At 46.6% G+C, this 19,487-nt stretch overlaps 1 protein-coding gene across 1 annotated transcript in view; it reads left to right on the forward strand.

Annotated features, from left to right (window-relative positions):
• Nucleotides 1-19,487, forward strand: part of DNAH8 (dynein axonemal heavy chain 8) — a 548,480-nt gene that overhangs the window by 24,501 nt on the left and 504,492 nt on the right. Inside the window, exon 8 of the mRNA XM_074989796.1 lies at nucleotides 10,282-10,458. Within this exon, the coding sequence (XP_074845897.1) occupies nucleotides 10,282-10,458 (177 nt within the window). The remainder of the gene's footprint in view (nucleotides 1-10,281; nucleotides 10,459-19,487) is intronic.

Here is a 19,487-nt window from a genome sequence, read left to right on the forward strand (position 1 = left end):
AGGAGAGAGTAGAAAAAGAGAGAGAGCAAGGAGGACTTATGTTAACCTAGGCCTGCTATGTGTATAGTCAGATAGCTTCAAATCTTTTAATCTTCAAATCTGTCTAATACTAGGAGCTGAAGTGAATGCAGCTGTAATAAATTCACATCCTGAGAATCCGCACCCTGATATTTATGCCATTTTACCAATATATTTATATAAACAAGAAATATGAAGGGTCAGATCTCTATGTAAGATATTGGTAGCATGACATAAATATCAGGCGTCACATCCTCAGCTGTTATAAATTGTCCCTGTTCTGTTGACTTCAGAGCGGTCCCTTAGAACTGACATCGGCTGATGGTCTGCCCCGAAATCCTCCTCAGTTTTTTATTTAGCTGTTATCAGTTGGCAGCTTACTGAAGGAATCACAGCAGAAATAAGTTTTGCAGCAGCATCAGCTGGTTGAGAATTCACAGTATGTGCTTGCCCAAATCCACCAGATGAGAGGAACTTTTCAAAAAAGTTTTACTAATTAAAACAATTGTCTTCTTCAAATTGCTTTCTCTCATACAAAAATGAATGATCAGTCATTTTCAAAACTTATTCAGGAAAACAAATAAGCAAATTAATTATTAATTTAGGACAGCACTTAAGCACTTGTTCAAGTCCCATTGACTTCACATCAAGCATATGACTAGATGCTGTCCTGAGTAGGGATGCTTTCCTGAACTAGGATTGTCTTTATACCATTAACAGTGTATGTAGGTTTTTTAAAAGTATTTATAGCTTTGCAATGTTTGCTTCAGCACCCTGTGGAATGCCTTATTTAGCCTGTAAAGGAATTTAATGTTTCAATTTTATCTTTGGAATCAGACTATTTGTATAATTAATGGCTAATCTTCAAGTGATTGTTCACATGGATTCACTCTTGATGCATGTGCTCCATGTGTGCAATATCAGATTTATTAGAATAGAAATGACTGTTGGAGCCATGCCTGCACCCTTTGTGTCATCCTGCTTCCTGCAGCAAAAGGTATGAGGGGAAGAATAGTTTAAAAAAATGCTGAGTTCCCTTTTATTGCTTTTGATTGCTAGATGAAACTGGTAGTATCCACATTTTTTTCTTTGGCTATGTCTACACTAGGACACAACGTTGAAGTAGCCTATTTCGAAGTAAGAACTTCAAAATGGGCTACTTTGACGATTATCGTCTACACGTCCTCCAGGGCTGGCAAACATTGACGTTCAACGTCGAAGTAGTGCCGGGGAACATTGAAAAGAGCCGCGCCGGAGGGAAGCGCGGTGCGTCCACACACACAAGCCCCCTATTTCGAAATAAGGGGCCAGGAAAGCCCACGAACTGGGTCACAGAGCACACTAGCCCTTCCGGGGCAGCTGCAAGCCACTCCCATAAAGGGTCCGTCCCAGACACACTCGGCCTGCACTGCACGAGCAGCCGTGCGTTGGTGAGACAAGCCTCGCAGACCTCGAGCCCGCAGACATGGACCTCCAGCAGCATCTGGAAGCCCTACAAGCTGTCTCCTGTGGAGCAGGTGCCCTTCTAGATGCTGCCTGGGCAGCCGCCCAGCAGCTTCTGGAATGGGAGCCCTCCCCAGGAGCACCAGGAGATGCCCCCAACCATCGGGCCCTCCTCGCCCTCCCCCACCGGGTGCCCCGCCGACTCTGGAGCTACCCCTCTAGCACCGAGTGGTGGGAGCACCTGGTTATGGGGGAATGGAATGATGACCAGTGGCTGTGGAACTTCCGCATGAGCTGGCAGACCTTCATGGAGCTTTGCCAGTGGCTCACCCCCGCACTCAGGCACCAGGACACTTGCCTGCGGTGTGCCCTCCCCGTTGAGAAGAGGGTCGCAATAGCTGTCTGGAAGCTGGCCACTCCAGACAGCTACCGCTCCGTGGGACAGCAGTTTGGAATGGGAAAGGCCACAGTCGGGGCTGTCTTCATGGAGGTAGGGAGGCCTGGGGCTGAACTCCCTGCTGGGGAGGGGGGCCTGGGTGAGCAGGGCCTGGGTGAGCAGGGCCTCAGGATGGGGGCTTGGGTGAGGGGGGCCTCAGGAGGGGGGCCTGGGTGAGGGGGTCACACTCTGCAAACCCTCACAGGCACCCGTGTTCCCTCCCCACAGGTGGTGCGTGCACTCAATGCCCTGCTGCTGAAGAGGGTCATCCAAGTTGGGGACCTGGAAGCGGCTGTTGAGGGATTTGCCGCCATGGGATTCCCCAGCTGCTTCGGAGCCCTTGATGGGACCCACATCCCCATCCATGCCCCAGATCACAGTGGTGGCCGTTATGTCAACAGGAAGGGCTACCACTCTGTGGTCCTGCAGGCCGTGGTCGACAGCCATGGCCGCTTCCAGGACATCTAAGTGGGCTGGCCCGGCTCTACCCACGACGCCCGCATTTTCCAGAATTCAGGACTATGCCGCCGACTGCAAGCGGGGACCTACCACCACCGTACCCCTCCGCCTTGTGGCGGATGTGGCATACCCACTCCAGCCCTGGCTTATGCGGCCCTATACAGGCCACCTCTCTGACAGCCAGGAGCGATACAACGCCTGCCTCAACCATGCCCGACAAGTGGTCAAGCGAGCCTTTGTGCGCCTGAAAGGCCGCTGGTGTTTCTTCCTGGCACACCTAGATCTGGGCCTCCCAAACATCCCCCAGGTTGTGGGGGCCTGCTGCACACTCCACAACCTGGTGGAAAGCAAGGGGGAGGCCTTTGTGCAGGGCTGGGCACAGGAGGCTGCAACAGTCTACCCCTAGCCAGCCGCCGCCCCGAGCTGCCAGGCCCACCAGGACAGGGTCCGGGTCTGGGAGTCCCTAAGGGAGTACTTTCACCAGGGGGCCCAGTGAGCAACCCCCCCTGGCCATCCCTGGACCCCGCCCCAGCATCCACACCTCACCCTCACCGAAAGCACACGGGACACAGGTTTTGGGAAAAATAAAACTGTCATTGTTTACAAGAAAAACAAAAATGTCACATTTTTTTGGCAAATAAATAATATTAGCAAAAAGAACAGATTAATAAAAATAATAACGATGTACAAGTGGGGACATCTCTACAAACTATAACGGGGGGGTCAACTATAAATAACTATATACAAGGGTGGAGACAACTATTTACAGGGGGGAGATGTGGGCACGCCACCCATCGGCCCATCATTCTGGGGCGGTGGTGGAAGGGCGCGACCCCAGCCACGTCCGGCTGGCCGGTCCCCCTCTCAGCCGGGGCCTCTGGCGAGGCTGGCTGGGGGCCGGGAGCATGGGGAAGTATGGCTGAGGTGAGTCCATGGCCCTGGGTGGCTCCTGCTCTGAGGAGCTGGTGGATGGGGCAGCGGGTGGGACGACAGCGGGCGGGACATCAGCGGGCGGCACTGTCCATGGGTGGAGGTGCTGCTGGGCACTAGTGGCTGTGGCACTGTCCCTGTGCTGTGGATTGCCCGGGCCATGTCAGGTTGGGGTGATGTGGGGGGCCCCTGGTCAAGTGGTGCCTCCGCCCCATGCTCAGGGGGTCTGTGCCCTGTGGGATACGAACCTGATGGTGCACTGCCAGGCTCCGGAGATGCCCATGAGGCAGACAACCGACTGGAGCTGTGGGATGGCACATCCAGCACCAGCTACCCCTCCTCACTGGACCACTCCGTGGCTGGGGTGGACGGTCCCAGCTGTAGGCGTGGGGGGGCGGGGCTGGCCTCCGGTCCTGACCCTCTCTTTGAGGCTGGCTGGGGCTTGTCGACCGTGGTGTCAAGGGTGGTTGGGGGGGGAGGAGGTGTTCTGGGGGCCCAGGATAGCCCTGAGTTCCTGGTAATAGGGGCAAGTGGCGGGTGCAGCCCCAGACTGGCTGGCCAAGTCCCTGGCCCGGGCGTAACCCTGCCGCAACTCCTTGACCTTGCTCCTGACATGGTCAGGAGTGTGGGCAGGGTGACCCCAGGCAGCCAGGCCCTCAGCCAGCCGGGCAAATGCCTCCGTGTTCTACTGCTTGCTCCCCATGACATGCAGCACCTCCTCCTCCCCCCAGAGCCCCAGCAGGTCTCGGAGCTCAGTGTCTGTCCAGCTCCGCCAGCTGGAGGCCTGGGAGCCCTGGGATGGCCTGGAGGGGGAGCTCTGGGGGTGCATGTGAGGCTGGCTGGCTGCCATGATGTCCCTCTGGCAGTGCAGGGACACCAGGTGGCAGGGCTGCTGCGTGCATGCTGCCAGCTTCCTGCTACGGGGTTTCTGGGTCCCTGCGGCTTTAAGAGCCTCTGAGTGCAGAGACCATAGAGCCCTCCAGGGGCTGGACAGAGCGTCTCAACCCCTCAGCTGATTGCCGCCATGGAGGACTCCGCTAGTTTGAAGTAACAGGACGCGGATTGCCTACACACACCCTACTTTGACGTTCAACGTTGAAGTAGGGCACTATTCCCATCTTCTGATGGGAATAGCGATTTCGATGTCTCGCCGCTTAACATCGATTTCAACATTGAAATAGCACCCGGCGTGTGTAGACGCGATGGGTGCTATTTCGACATTGTGCCAGCTACTTCGAAGTAGCCAGCTAGTGTAGACATAGCCTTTGTGAGGAACTAAAATGTTTCTCAAGCTTCAAGTTTTAGTGATTAGATTTTCTTTGCTATTTGATTGGTTTTTGTTTCTTTTTTTTAAAATCCTAGTTAGAAATAGGATTTTACCGTATTTGCGGTCTTTTCTTGGCACATATCTCTTGAATTTCCTTTCATTTATCATAATTATGTGCAGAATGAATTTTGCTGTGTGTGCCAGTATGGAGATGATGTGTTACATATCATCTCCCCATTGGTGCACATAATAACATCTGTGATGGGGTGGAGCCAAGGGGTTTGGAGTGTGGGAGGAGGCTCAGGGTTGTGGGCATGAGGGCTCTGGGGTAGGGTTGGAGTTGAGGAATTTGGGGTATGGGATGTGGCTTAGGGCTGAGGCAGAGGGTTGGATTGCAGGGTGATGGCTGTGGCTGGAGTTGTGGGATCTGGGATGGGACTGGGGATGAGGAATTTTGGGTACAGGGTGCCCTGGGAGATAGAGCTCCTTCCAATGCTCTCTCAGTGCAGCAACTCTGATGAGTGTCCAAGTGAGAGGCACTTCTCTGTCCAATGAGCCTCGGTTGAGATGGAGGAGGGGCATCTCTCTCCCAGGTATGGCAGATACGTGCTGCTAGGGATGGCAGGGAAGAACTGTGAGAAGGTGCCTTTCTCCCTGCCATGGTGTCTCCCTGGCCGTGTGACTGACCATGTTCCTCCTGTCCAAGAGAGGTTAGTTCCTTAGTAGTCCTAGACACTCCTTTTGCTCATTGCCTCAGTGCCCCTTTCCCAGTGTCTGGTAGGGGAACCCAGGCCTACCCTCCTCCTTGAGTTCCATACGAGGGACCATCCTCTCAGTAGGCTGGACCTTCTATCATTGGCCTCACTGCTCAATCCCTGGGTTTTTCTTACCATTAGTCTCTGGTAAGCTGGGCTTTCTAGTTCCCAAAGTCACTTCCTGGGGAGTGACTGCCATCTGCGGTCTCCATTGCCTCCTTTCTCCTGGAAATGTCTCCCTTTTCCTAGAAGTCTCTTCTTTCAGCTCCTGGCCTTTATGGGCTCTGCCTATTCCTGCCTAGCTGAATCTCCTTAATCAGTAGTCTAATGGTTAATTAGCCCTGAAGGATGAATGTGGAGCACTCTTGGACCCTCACCCCCTCTTGTAGCTTGCTGTAGGGCTTGGCACTGACAATGAAACAAACTATGCCAGAGATATTAGCTCTCCCACTGGAAGACTGTCTTTGTCTTCCATGTTACAGGTGCACTAAGAGTACCCCACCCTTGAACATCCCACCTGCCCTTGTTGGGTGATGGAAGGCAAGCTGGACAGGGAGCTCAGACAGAACTGGAAGACTATTGGCTTATATAGGTAGGGTGACCATATCTCCCATGGCCACATACAGGACGTTGTTCCCCCCCTTCCTCAAGCCTTGGGGAAGCAGCAGAGAAGGAGCAGCCCTGTCATACAACCCTCCCCTTCCCTGAGCCTTGGGGAAGCAACAGGGCTGGAGCAGCCACAGCACTCCCCCTTCCCCTACCCGTGTCTTGGGGAAACACCAGAGATGGGCAGCCGCAGTGCTTCCCCCCACTTACCAGAGCCTTGGGTAAGTGGCAGGGATGGAGCAGCCACGGCACTCCCCCTCCTCCTTCCTCGAGTCTCAGGGAAGCAGCAAGGAAGGGCAGCCGCAATGCTTCCCCCCGCATTTCCCTGAGCCTCAGGGAAGGAGCGGGGATGGAGCAGCCAAGGCGTTCCCCTTCCCCCGAGCCTTGGAGAAGGGGACAGTAGTTAACCTGCTGGCTCTCTCTGTTGCAGAGAGCACATATTAATGCACAGTATGTGCTCTCTGGTAGGCAGCTGCACCTATGCAGCAAATATGGGACAATTAGTCCCTTTTATAAAATAAGTCAGAACACCTTTTTGGCATCCCAAATGCATGACTGTCCCTCCAGAAATGGGATGGAGGGTCACCTTACGTATAAAGAACAAGTTTTCTGATATGTGCTTATGGGTCCTCCAGCGTAGGGAGTGAACACATAATTCCAGAGAGTCAGTCCTGTCTGTCACGTCCTGCACAAGGCTTCACATCAGAGAAACCTCTCCCATTGGTCCTGAATCACCTTTGATGTGTAGAGGGAGAAAATGAACACAGCAAAAAAGAAGCACATTCCTCAAACACACCAGCCCATGACCATACCATTCTTGCAGGCAAAGTGGTTAATCTGTCATCATCTGCCTAGGTGAACAAGCTCAAGGTCTTCCAGGATTTACTCAGTACATGACACTGGACATCCACTGGCAGAAACAGTATCAACTGCTGGATATTTTACAGTCTTCACCAGGATACATATTATGCCACACATCTGTGTTCATTCAAGCCACATCAGTGTGGGCAGCTAGAATGTATTAAGTCCCTGATAAGGGGTTTAGTACATCTATCAGCTTGCCTTTCTAGGTACACTTGTAGGCTAAGCAGTCCAGAAGAAGTCAAGACTATAAGGTCAGACAAAGTACACTCTACTGAGAAAAGATCCCCCCTTCACCAAAAGTTGGACTTTTTTGGTAGGAAAGCTTATTCTTCAATGAATCTGCAGATGAACTAGTGAAGAACCTGGTGCTGCTCACCAAATACAGCTTCTTGCTGTGGGACAGCCTTTCAAGTTTGAGAAGTGGCCCTTGTTTTTTTTTCTTGTTTTTTTTTTTAACTAGCTCAGACCGATTTTCTGTTTTCTATGTGTAGGATATGTTTTTCACTGTAGCTGCTTTTGTACGATTATACAATAATCAACCTACCTCTGATACTGAAATGTAGTACATACAAAATTCTTATAAAACGTTCAGCATTTCCCCTGGCTCTTGAATTCTCTGCTGAAAGCATGGTCTTTCAAAACCTTATTCCTTGGAAGTATAAACTATGTATCAAGCACTGCCTGAACTGTTTTATAGTCATCTTTGTGATAGTCTTCAGTAAAGGAGAGTGATGTAAAGACATGGTCTACCTACTTCTCCATAGTGTAAATTAAAGAGTGTACCTCTATATGGCTACGTCTACACGTGAAGCCTACATCGAAGTAGCCTATTTCGATGTGGCGACGTCTACACGTCCTCCAGGGCTGGCAACGTCGATGTTCAACATCGACGTTGCACAGCACCACATCGAAATAGGTGCAGCGAGGGAACGTCTACACGCCACAGTAGCACACATCGAAATAAGGGTGCCAGGCACAGCTGCAGACAGGGTCACAGGGCGGACTCAACAGCCAGCCGCTCCCTTAAAGGGCCCCTCCCAGACACACTTGCACTAAACAGCACAAGATACACAGAGCCGACAACGAGTTGCAGACCCTGTGCATGCAGCATGAATCCCCCGCTGCAGCAGCAGCAGCCAGAAGCCCTGGGCTAAGGGCTGCTGCACACGGTGACCATAGAGCCCCGCACGGGCTGGAGAGACAGCGTCTCTCAACCCCCCCAGCTGATGGCTGCCATGGAGGACCCCACAATTTCGACGTTGCGGGACGCGGATCGTCTACACGGTCCCTACTTCGACGTTGAACGTCGAAGTAGGGCGCTATTCCGATCCCCTCATGAGGTTAGCGACTTCGACGTCTCGCCGCCTAACGTCGAAGTTAACTTCGAAATAGCGCCCGACGCGTGTAGCCGTGACGGGCGCTATTTCGAAGTTAGTGCCGCTACTTCGAAGTAGCGTGCACGTGTAGACACAGCTTATATGTCCAGTTTCCTTGTGGAGTTTGATTGGAATGTGAATTCTTGCAAAATATGGCTTCTAGACTGTATGTTCTGAAGATTTTGTGAAAACTGAAGTTCTTTAGGGCATTGAAATGTGGCATGTTGCAAATTTTCTTTCCTTCCTTCTCTCTGAAACCTGTATTGATTTGTTCCTTAAGTTTCTTTTCTTCTCCTGCACTACTTTACTTCTGAGAGCATGTCAGGTACACCTTGTACCTAGTAGGTTTCGTAGCAGCTACTGCATATCAGGCTTTTATACCAGATACAAGCTGTCTACAAAGCTTTCTTCCCACAGTCATAAAATATAGATGTGTCCTCTATAAAATCCTTGAATGTAGTGCTAGGTATGGCTGAGGTTAGCTCAAATAAGGGCTGTGTCTACACGAGCCCCTTTCTTTCGAAAGGGGCATGTTAATGAGCAGATTTGAAAGATGCTAATGAGGCTCTGCAATGAATATGCAGCATAACACCAGATAGGAAGAAGGGCTTTCGAAAACTGGGGGGGCCTTTCAGAAGGTTCCGTTTCCATGGGTGGTGCGCGATTTGAAAAGCCGCACTTCCGAATCGCCACGGCTGCTATTATGCTAATGAGGCACTGCATATTCATTGTAGCACCTCATTAGCATCTTTTGAACCCGCTCATTAACATGCCGCTTTCGAAAGGAAGGGGCTCATGTAGACACAGGGAAGGTATTTTACACTTGGCACTACCTAGACCAGCTGAACATAAGAATGCTCTTCAGCCTTTCCCTTGCTCCAGCAGGGATCCAGTGCCACCAAATCTGTGGCCCTACAAAGAGCCTTTTGCCGCTCTGGTGTCACACCCTTATTGTCTCCTTTCCGTTGGTAGCAATCTGAAGAAGTGGGTTTTACCCACAAAATCTTATTACCTAATAAGTAGATGTATTAGTCTTTAAGGTGCTTCAGGACTACTTGTAGCAATGCTCTCTGAGCTGCCACAGGGCCATTGAAGATTAATCTCTGCCAGTACGAGGGAGATGTGGGGAGAGTGACAGGCTGTATTTTTGCCTTCTCTTGCCTGTAGCTGTTTTTCCCATTGATTTCAGTGTTTCATCTGAAATAGATATTTATCATTATCTTTTGATTTAAGTCTGCTAAGCCTACCTGTAAGAAAATATTTTAAAAACAGGGCATGTTTAATCTTGAGAAAAGACTATAGAGGGATCTGATACCAGCCTGACCCCATTCGTCTTTGTATATGTTTCTCATGAAGTGGGTATTATCCACAAAACCTCATTACCTAATAAGTAAAATTGTTAGTCATTAAAGGTGCGACAGGATTGCTTTTTTTTTGTGACACCTTCAAATACATTGAGTGCTTTTATAAGAGATGCTGGTGATCAATTTTGTTCACGTCTCCTGAAGACAGAACAAGAAACAATGGACTTAATGTGTATTGGGGAGATTTAAATTATGTGTTAGAAAACTTTCCAATTATAACAATAATGAAGCACTGGAATTGGCTTTCAAGGTACGGGAACACTCATCATTGGAGGATTCTAAGAATAGGTTAGATAAACACCTGTCAGGGATAGTCAAGGGAAGACTTGATTCTGCCTCAGTGCCAGCAACTGAACTTCAGGGTATCTCAAGGTCTCTTCCAGCATTGTATTTCTATGTTTGTGATTCTATGTCCAGCTTTCTGTCCTGGCTTATTTCAGTCCTCCTCCTGGGGATTTTTATTAGCAAATTAACTAAACATGGTCTCTTTGACCTTCCCAGTCCTTTATACCCTCTACTGCAGGAAGCAAATGGATGCTTAATGTATTGGTGTATCTCCAGAGGAAGCTGCCATTCCAAACAGTGCATTCTCAGAATGTGCATGGGGTGCAGTCCCACCAAGAGTGGAATCTGTGCGGACAATACATATTGAAAAAGCATGGTTCCTATAGGATAAATAACATGTCTTTACATAGAATATGAAATATCAAAACTAGAGAAACAATCTGTGTTTTTAAATTTAAAGTTATTTAATTGATTGCAGGTTCTGATTGAAAGTGAACAGATGAGAAAAGAAGCTGATGATTCAGGGCCATTGACTGAATTAGAACACTGGAAACGTATGTCTGCTAAATTCAATTTTATTATTGAGCAGATCAAAGGACCAAGTTGCAAAGCTGTCGTAAATGTTCTAAATGTCGCACATTCCAAACTATTAAAGGTAATTCTTATTTCGTGGTTTTTAAAACTCATTTGATTCCTTTAAGCTAGACCTACAATATATATTTGACTTCATGGCATTGAGGGGGTCTTTGTGAGGAGAAGTTGGACAATAAAGAGGAAAAGATAGATATAGTACATGGAAAAAAATAGCAAGGATGTAGAAAAAAATTCCAGTTACTGAAGTTAACTCAAGATAGTTTCAGAGCCAGCTTTATCTTTTTTCTGAATATTATTAAGTTCAAGCGATTGCACATGTCAGATCTACTTCAGGTATGTACGCTCCATATGTACAGATGTCAGTGTTTTTTTTCCTCTTAACAGTACCCATTATCATGGCTTGATTCCAGGTCCTTATTGTGTGTCACTGCATGCTGATATAAGAGTGTGGAGCTGCTTCCTTGCCCTCCATTTCCTTGCTACAGCTACTGACTGTTGTTGGAACAATTCCAGACTTGATTAAGTCAAGAACTTACCCAGTTCTTCTTTGTGTATGTTCATAAATTAGTAGTTATAGTTAATTTTAGTGACTTTTACATAGTTTTAGGGCAAGGTGTCTGGTTTTGGTCTCTTTTGACCTTTTTTCATCATTGGTAACAAGGGCCAGTACCAGAATTATGCTTCACTTAGTGGGGTTTAAGGCCTGCTGGGTGTGCAGAAAGCCTGTGCCAGTCAGCAGCCTGCATCCAGTCTACCCAAAAGGTTTCAGAGAATTTCACATCAGTGACACATCGCATTTATAAAAATTTCAATCCTGGATCAGAACAAGATATGGTGATGTGATTGAAGCGCTTATTTATGAAAGCAGTACTTTCACCCCTATTGGTGTCATCACATGGGGAAAGTGCACCAAATATGTCTACATTTTTACTGAGCACACCACTGGTGATATATCTGGCATTTTGGTCCCATTGCCTGGTACTGTAGAAAAGAGACAGACCTTCCTCAGATTCCACTTTTGCATCAATACTACCGTATGACAGAAGCATACACTACACAGGCCATTTGGGATAGAAGCCATGCCTGAAATGCTTGTCATCTTTCAAGGGAGGTTTGCAGACTCCAGAGCATCTTCCAGGCATATTGAGTCTGTCCACTTCAGGAAATTTGTAGATCCAAGAAATGGTGCAAATCCTAGCAATCTCAAAAGCATGTGCATCTGCAAGAGACTTGCTTAGCTTCTTGATACTTGGTACTGGCACCACTCTGAGATGCTGCTGCACTGCTATACAAACCTCTGCAGACGCCGCCTGTGATTTCCTCACTACCACCATTCCTGGTCTTGGGCTACCTTTCACCAGCCCCATCGGGATTGGCCCTTCCTTTGTCAGAGGCATCCTCCTCCTCAGGCTCAGAGATGAGATCCTCTCTATTGTTTCTGGGAGAAGGCATGCTATTATATTTGTTGGGAGCATGGGCTAAGCAGCAAGTCTGGCAATAGTCCCGGTTTACCATCAATAGCCATATTGGCGACTGCGAGGTATTCCCCATCCGCCAGGCCGGACTGGATTATGACATTCTGAAGTTCTAACCTGTGTCAAGTGTAAGAGGCCCCGTACTATTTATTATTTTCACAGACAGGACATTGAATATGTAAACATGAAAGCTTTATATTTTCATATATACAGATGCAAAATTGCAAGAATAGAATGAAAATCTAACTAAAATACCATTAGAATCAATAAAAGCTACAAAATTGTTTCTGTGTTAGGGAATGCCATCATTTATTTGGAATGATGACTTGATAAAGGTCCTGGTGGATTAAATGTCCTTTATTTGTGCAATTGTATGGAGGTTGTATTTTTCCAAGAAATTGATTTGTTTTAGTTTTATAACCAGGTACGCCGAATTACAAATATTTGGTACTAAAATTAGTGGAATTTTTTTATTGAAACCAGTAAAAAATAATTTTATGTGATAAATATTGAGATTTATGTATGTATACAACAACACATAATATTTTTTGTTTATATATATATATACATACACACACATATATATATATATGCCAAACATTTTATTTTACCATGATATTTCTGGGCAAATTAGTGCTATTTTGTTTATGTTTTCACAGGAGAACAAGGGAGAAGGTGTAATTTTTTTCCACCACTAATAAGGAAACTTATTCTTCTTTTCATATGAATAGATGAAAAAATGGTTCATTAATTTTGTTAGTGAAATACAAAGTTTATCCAAAATATATTTAGAATATATTTACAAACATTTATTCCAATTTAATTTTCACTATGAAATAATGAATTGTTGGAATTTTTCTTTTGCCATACTACAAAAATATAATGAAGGCTTCCAAAAAGGACAGAGGGAAGCCAAGACGAGTTTATCCTCCTTGAGATCAACACAACCCAAGTCTGTAAGATGATGACCTGCAAATCCAATAATATGACGCATGGATAGCATTTAAAGTAGAAGCAACAAGCACACTAAAATATGCAACTGTATGTATGACTTTTCACAAGAAGAAAAAAACACAGTAATACTTAAAAACAGGAATGAAAGCATTATATGACTGAACATGCTGGACAATAAACCAGTTTGGCAGCCTTCCAGGTATTACCAGCCAATGGAGATGCCATATATAACACCACTTCTAGGATGGATCCCATACGAATATGAGCTTGGCAGGATTGCTTCATAACACTGCTGTCTCCAGCCTCACGTTTTCTCTGATTTTATCAGCAATGTGATTATTTATTTAAATTGTGAGAGTTTTACCATTAGCAACTGGCTGACAAAATGCTACCTTAAGAGCAGACTTACTTGTAGGCAATACTAATTTTATGAGGCCAGGTCTATCCTATGGTGAAAAATCAATTTAAGATAAGCAATTTCAGCTATGTGAATTACATAGCTGGAATTGACATCAGAAGTCGATTTGTTCTGCGGTCCCCACAGCAGGAAGTCAACATGAGAAACTCTCCCGTTGACTTCTCTGACTCCTTGCAACAGTGAGGAGTATCAGAGTTGATGATGGAGGCCTAATGGTTCAATTTACCATGTGTTCACTAGAGGTGATAAATAATCCCAGAAGATCAACTACCACCACATCTATCTTCCAGTAAGTGTAGATGTACCCTAAGTATAATTGTTCTTTGTCTTCTTCTTTAGGGAGTGGCCTTGGGGGTGCTCCATATCAGAAATTGATTTGGCACCCTGCACTTCTAGTTGGAAGATTTTTAGCGGTAGTATCCCTGGTGGCAGCGCATGAGTGGTACATGACTCGTCCCTGTAATGGCCCTTACTGCTGCCCGCCATCCTTAGGTTCCTTCTCTATCACCTTTGGGTTAGGTCAGAACCTTAGCAGCTCCTGGTTACCACACTTTGTAGATATTTTTTTCTCTAGTTCTCTTTTTTCTTTTAAAATGTTTATTTCTCATTAGTTTTTTTAAAAGTGCTTTTTTTTTTTTTACTGTTGACTTAGCACCTGTTGGTGTCATGTCTTCAATTATGCCTGGTTCCCCAGGTTTCAAAAAGTGTTCTTCATGCCATGTCTCAGTACCAGTTTCAGACGGACATGATCAATGCATGTAATGCTTAGTTGAGGCGCACATTCCTTAGAAGCATGCTAACTATAGGAAACTGTCAATGAGGCCTTTAAAAGCTGGAGATCTCCAGTTAAAATTAATTTTGCTGGACAAATCCCTCACACTGGCGTCGGACCCAGAGGTGAGATCCCCACCAAGGCAACCTTCCCCCATGGCAGCCTCTGATCAAGGACTGGCTAAATCCAAGTTAGCCACAAAGCATAGGCTCTTTGCCTTACCACATGGAGAACTGCCAAAGGAAAAACACTCTGACACATAAATCTGCCTCAGTACTGATGGCGCAGTCTGGTACGCAGATGGTCTGGTGGGATAAGGCAAAACAAAGGCCTGCCCTGACTGCTGTAGTATGGCTGAAGAAACAAGTAGCTCCAACACCAAAAATGTCAGCACCAACTGCTCATAAGCTGTCTCAGCACAAGTTGACACTGGTTCCAACTCCAGACGCCATCAACACTGGCAGCATTGCAACCATCCATTCTACACAGTCTAGGTGCTTTGGTACCAACCCGGCTAAACCATCAGTACTGACTGTCTCTGCGCTGTCACCTCTAACCGCCCAAGCTGACCTCACAGTTACATGGTGGACAACCCACTATTGGGCACCAATACGACGCCGATGTGCCATGCATCATTGCTGATTTCCACATCAGCAAGTTCAAGGCTGTCTTATCTCTCTGCCAATGAGGAAGATATTGATCGATGTCCTCTTCAACAAGGTACTGCACCAATTCATCCCTCTTCTTCTTTCTCACAAGATCCTGGGGAATATATAGAAGATCAAGTAGATCAAACTATGCAGGAGAGTATTCTATCCATCCACATCTCCTCCTCATCTCCTGATGAAACAATCATGCCACCACCACCCACTATTAGACATGATTTTAAATCCTTCCAGGATTTATTCAAGTGAGAGGCTAATTTCTTAGAGATCTCCCTGCCTGAACCACAGCACAAGTTGATGAATATACTGCACACTTCTCCCAGTGCTAGAATGGCTCTCCCAATAAATGATGCCATAATGGACCTTGCAAAAGAACTGTGGCAAACCCCAGCAAGTCACAACCTGATGAGCTGACAGGAAATATTACATTCCATCTAAGGGAGCAGATTTTCTGTTTACTCACCCTAGTCCCAACTCTCTTGTGGTAAACACCTTGCATCACAGGAGTAAACAGACTCAATTTCACTCTGCCCCATATGATAAGGACTGGAGTAAGGTGCGAGAAGTCCTCATCAGAGACATGCTGTTCGCAGACGATGCTGCTGTAGTGTCTCACACAGAAGACCAGCTTCAAAAACTGCTGGATCGGTTCTCCAAAGCGTGCTAGGACTTTGGGCTTACCATCAGCCTAAAGAAGACGAACGTACTCGGTCAGGATGTTGCTGAATCCCCATCAATCAGCATTGACAACTATACATTAGAGGTTGTCCACAAGTTCGTTTACCTCGGGTCCACCATCACTGACACCCTGTCGTTGGACACTGAGCTAAATAGGAGGATCGGAAAAGCGGCCACAACTCTGTCCAGACTCAGCAAGAGAGTGTGGAATAACAACAAGCTGTACACTCACACCAAAATGCAAGTCTACAGAGCCTGCATCCTCAGCACCCTCCTTTATGGCAGCGAGACTTGGACCCTGTATGCCCGCCAGGAAAAGAGGCTGAACGTCTTCCACTTGTGCTGCCTCAGGCGCATCCTTGGAATATCATGGAAGGACAGAGTGACCAACACTGCCATCCTCGAGCAAGCTGGAATCCCAGCCATGCACACCCTCCTCAGGCAGCATCGACTCCGCTGGCTTGGCCACGTCCACAGGATGAACGATGGAAGGATTCCAAAAGACATCCTGTATGGTGAGCTAGCCTCTGGCAAAAGACCTCCCGGACTCCCCCAGTTGCGTTACAAAGATGTCTGCAAGAGAGACCTCAGAGAGGTAGACATCAAGCTGGACAACTGGGAAGATCTAGCAGACGACCGCAGCAGATGGAGGCAGGGGTTACACAAGGGCCTTCAGAAGGGCGAGTTGAAGATCAGACAGCTAGCAGAGGAGAAGTGAGCGCACAGAAAGCACAATAAGGACTTGCCAGACACCCACTACATCTGCAAGAGATGCAGCAAGGACTGTCACTCTCGTGTGGGTCTTTATAGTCACAACAGACGCTGTAAATGAAGTCCTCAATTGAAACTTTAAAGGGCGCGATCCATAGTCTATGCAGACTGAAGGATGCCTACTACTTTACTACTTCCTGGGCTGCAAATCCTATTATTCTGCATCTCTTCAATTTAGAATTGCTAACTACTCAGTTCTGTTAGCAAAATACACATCCAACTTTTTCCAGAACATGAATAGTATTATTGACCAACTGCCAGAGGAGTACATGTCTCAGTTTTTGGCCAACTTGGCAGAAGGACCTTTCAATAGCCAGAATGACTCTCCAGGCTTGTCTGGACTCCACCAATACTGTCATTCCTGTACTTCTGTGGTGATAATGAGATGTGACTCCTGGCTCCACTTGCCGGGGTTTCCCAAAGAAGTACAAGCCAGACTTTTGAGGATCTTCAATTTGAAGGGCAAAAGTTATTCATTAGCTCCACAGATGTCTCCCTACACACTATGTACGTATCCCAACCACAAAGAGACAAAGGTGCTACAATACCGAAAGTTTCTGTCCATCTTCCTATCAGCAGTCATGCCTCCACAACCAAAGGAAGAGGCAAAGACAATCGAGGAGGTGGTCACAACAGGAACAATTTTCATCTTCCGTCTACCTCAAGACAATCATTTTGAGATATTGGTCAAGGTTTTGACAGATCTCCATTTCCAACAGCCTCTGCACCACCAGAGTTACATTCGCAGTCTCCTACCCTTTTACCCAGTCTGGAAATCCATAATATTGGAGAGATGGGTATTACAAACTATCAGCAAGAGCTATTTCATCCCCTTTACTTCCAGACCCTGATCCAACCCTCCCACACAATCCCTCTTTTGGGACCCTTCTCATGAGATTCTACTAAATCAGGAAGTTGCCCACATGCTGCAGATAGGAGCAAGAGAAATGTCCTACAAATACAAAGGCAAGGGCTTCTACTCCAGGTACTTTCTCACCCCCAAGAAAACTGGAGGGTTGGAGACCAATCCTCAACCTGAGTCAGCTCAACAAACATATCAGACAGGAGTGCTTCAAAATGGTAATACTGGCTATCATCATCCCTCTACTACTAAAAGGAGACTGGCTATTGTCCTTCTACCTACAAGGTGCCTACTTTCACATTGCCATAGATCTAGCTCATTACACATTCCTGCGCTTCACTCTGGGTCACAAACATTACCAATATCATGGCCTTCCTGTCAACCTCACCACAGTGCCCAGGGTTTTCACAATATTCTTTGCAGTGGCAGCAGTACGTCTGAGAGAATGGCAAATCAAAATATTCCCTTACCTAAACAACTGCCCATTAGTGGCACTTTCACTTGAGCAATCAACAAAAACTACTCAATGCATCCACCACTTCCTCATGAAGCTCGTGTGCCAAATAAATTTCCAAAAGTCTCAGCTACGCTCTTCACAGCAGCTCAACTTCATAAGGGCTCACCTAGACTCATCTGAAGTTGTGGCCAAGCTTCCCACTTCTTGAGCTGAGACATTAATAAGACTCATTACCACAATCTTACAAAGCCTGCAGGTCTCCACCAAACAATATCTTCAGTTGTTAGGGCACATGGCCACCACAACGTTTGTGATACAGCACACACATTTAAAAATGAGATCCTTACAGGCCTGGCTCCACACAGTGTACAGGCCACACAAACATCCCATAAACAAGGCTCGTAGCTTGCCTCCTTCCATGCAATCCATCCCCCAATGATGGTTGCCGCGTCACAATATGACAACAGGTATACTGTTCCAACAACCCAGTCACCAGCACTTACTTTCCCAATGGATGCCTCTCAGTTTGCACATAAATGTCCTTGCACTGAGGACAGTCTGCAAAGCTTGCCAACACTTTTTACCAATCATCATGCACAAAGCCATCAAAATATTTATGGACAACATAGCCCGTATGTTCTATATCAACTGATATTGACACTGACATATCAACTACATCAGCTGTGCTCATTTCTACCAACTATGCAAGGAGGCAAACCTCCTTTGGGACTGGTGCATAGGCAGTCACGTTCAGATCTTAGCAACTTATCTACCAAGAAGACAGAACTTGACTGTGGACTCCTTCAGCAGACATTTCCATCAGGACCGTGAAGGGGAGATGGATGTTTATACCCTTCTTCTCATATTCCATCAGTGGGGATTCCCCAGTATAGACCGTTTCACAACAGAGACCAATACAAAGTGCTTTAACTATTGTTCTGGAGCTGACAAGGTCACAAACTTCCTTGGGGATGCATTCTCGATAATGTGGGATGTACCCCTGCTGTATGCAGTCTGGACATTTTCTGTTGCTACACAAAGTGATCCTCAAATTGTAGCAAGAGAGGGCATGACTGATCAAAAAAGGGAAAATGCCTTAATAATAATAAAATAATAACACATTTATTTATTATAGTTTATTATTATTTTAATTAATCTGAGTTGTGGTGGGGAATGACACTCTTCCCCAAACTGCTTCCCACTTGCCCCCTGGCTCAAATCACAGACAGTTGGAGGCTGGAGGGGGTCACACACTCAGAGGCTGGCTGTTAAACCAATTAAATTGAGTTCCATTTCGGGCAGTGTGGCCAGGCAGGGCAAGGCAGGGAGGGAGCAGAGGAGGAGTCAGCTGGCGGTGGCAGTATAACAAGCTGCAAATAGCTCTTAAAGATCCACATGCGGCTCGGACGGAGCTGCCTAGCTTGCTAACTATGTCCCTGAGCTGTGGCAGCTGAGGAGAGTTGTCTCATTCACCTCACTCTTCTTATGGTCTTGTCTTAAACTATATTCAGTAAAGATAAAGTGATTCTGAGACCACACCCAAAAATTCCCAAAATCACTTTCTCTTTCCACATCAATCAGCATATTTACTTACCTACTTCCCAAAGCTGCATACCAATCCAGAACATGACAGGCTTCACATCCTAGATATTTGGAGAAAGTTGGCCTTCTATCTGCAAAGAACAAGAGTCTTTTGTAAATCTCCACTTTTTCTGTCTCTTCAACAGAATAATCCATGGGACAAACACTCTTCAGCAAAGGATAATAGATCCCTCCTATCCAGCATCACCTAAAGGGTTTGGCCAAATTGTACTCTCAAGTACAAGACCATATCCCTCCTTGGGACCTGAACTTATGCTTAATAACACTGTGAGGTCCTCTCTTCAAACCCCTTGCAACTTGCCCTCTTTCTGAATGTGATACTTCTCATGTCTGTTGCTTTATCCAGAAGAATGAGTTAGCAGAAGCTCTGATGTCAGAGCTCCCCACCCCAGTATAGTTTTCCATAAAGGTAAAGTTTCTCTCTGCCTTCACCTGA

Source organism: Carettochelys insculpta, chromosome 3, assembly GCF_033958435.1.
Source record: "Carettochelys insculpta isolate YL-2023 chromosome 3, ASM3395843v1, whole genome shotgun sequence".
In the NCBI taxonomy this organism is placed as follows: Eukaryota; Metazoa; Chordata; order Testudines; family Carettochelyidae; genus Carettochelys; species Carettochelys insculpta.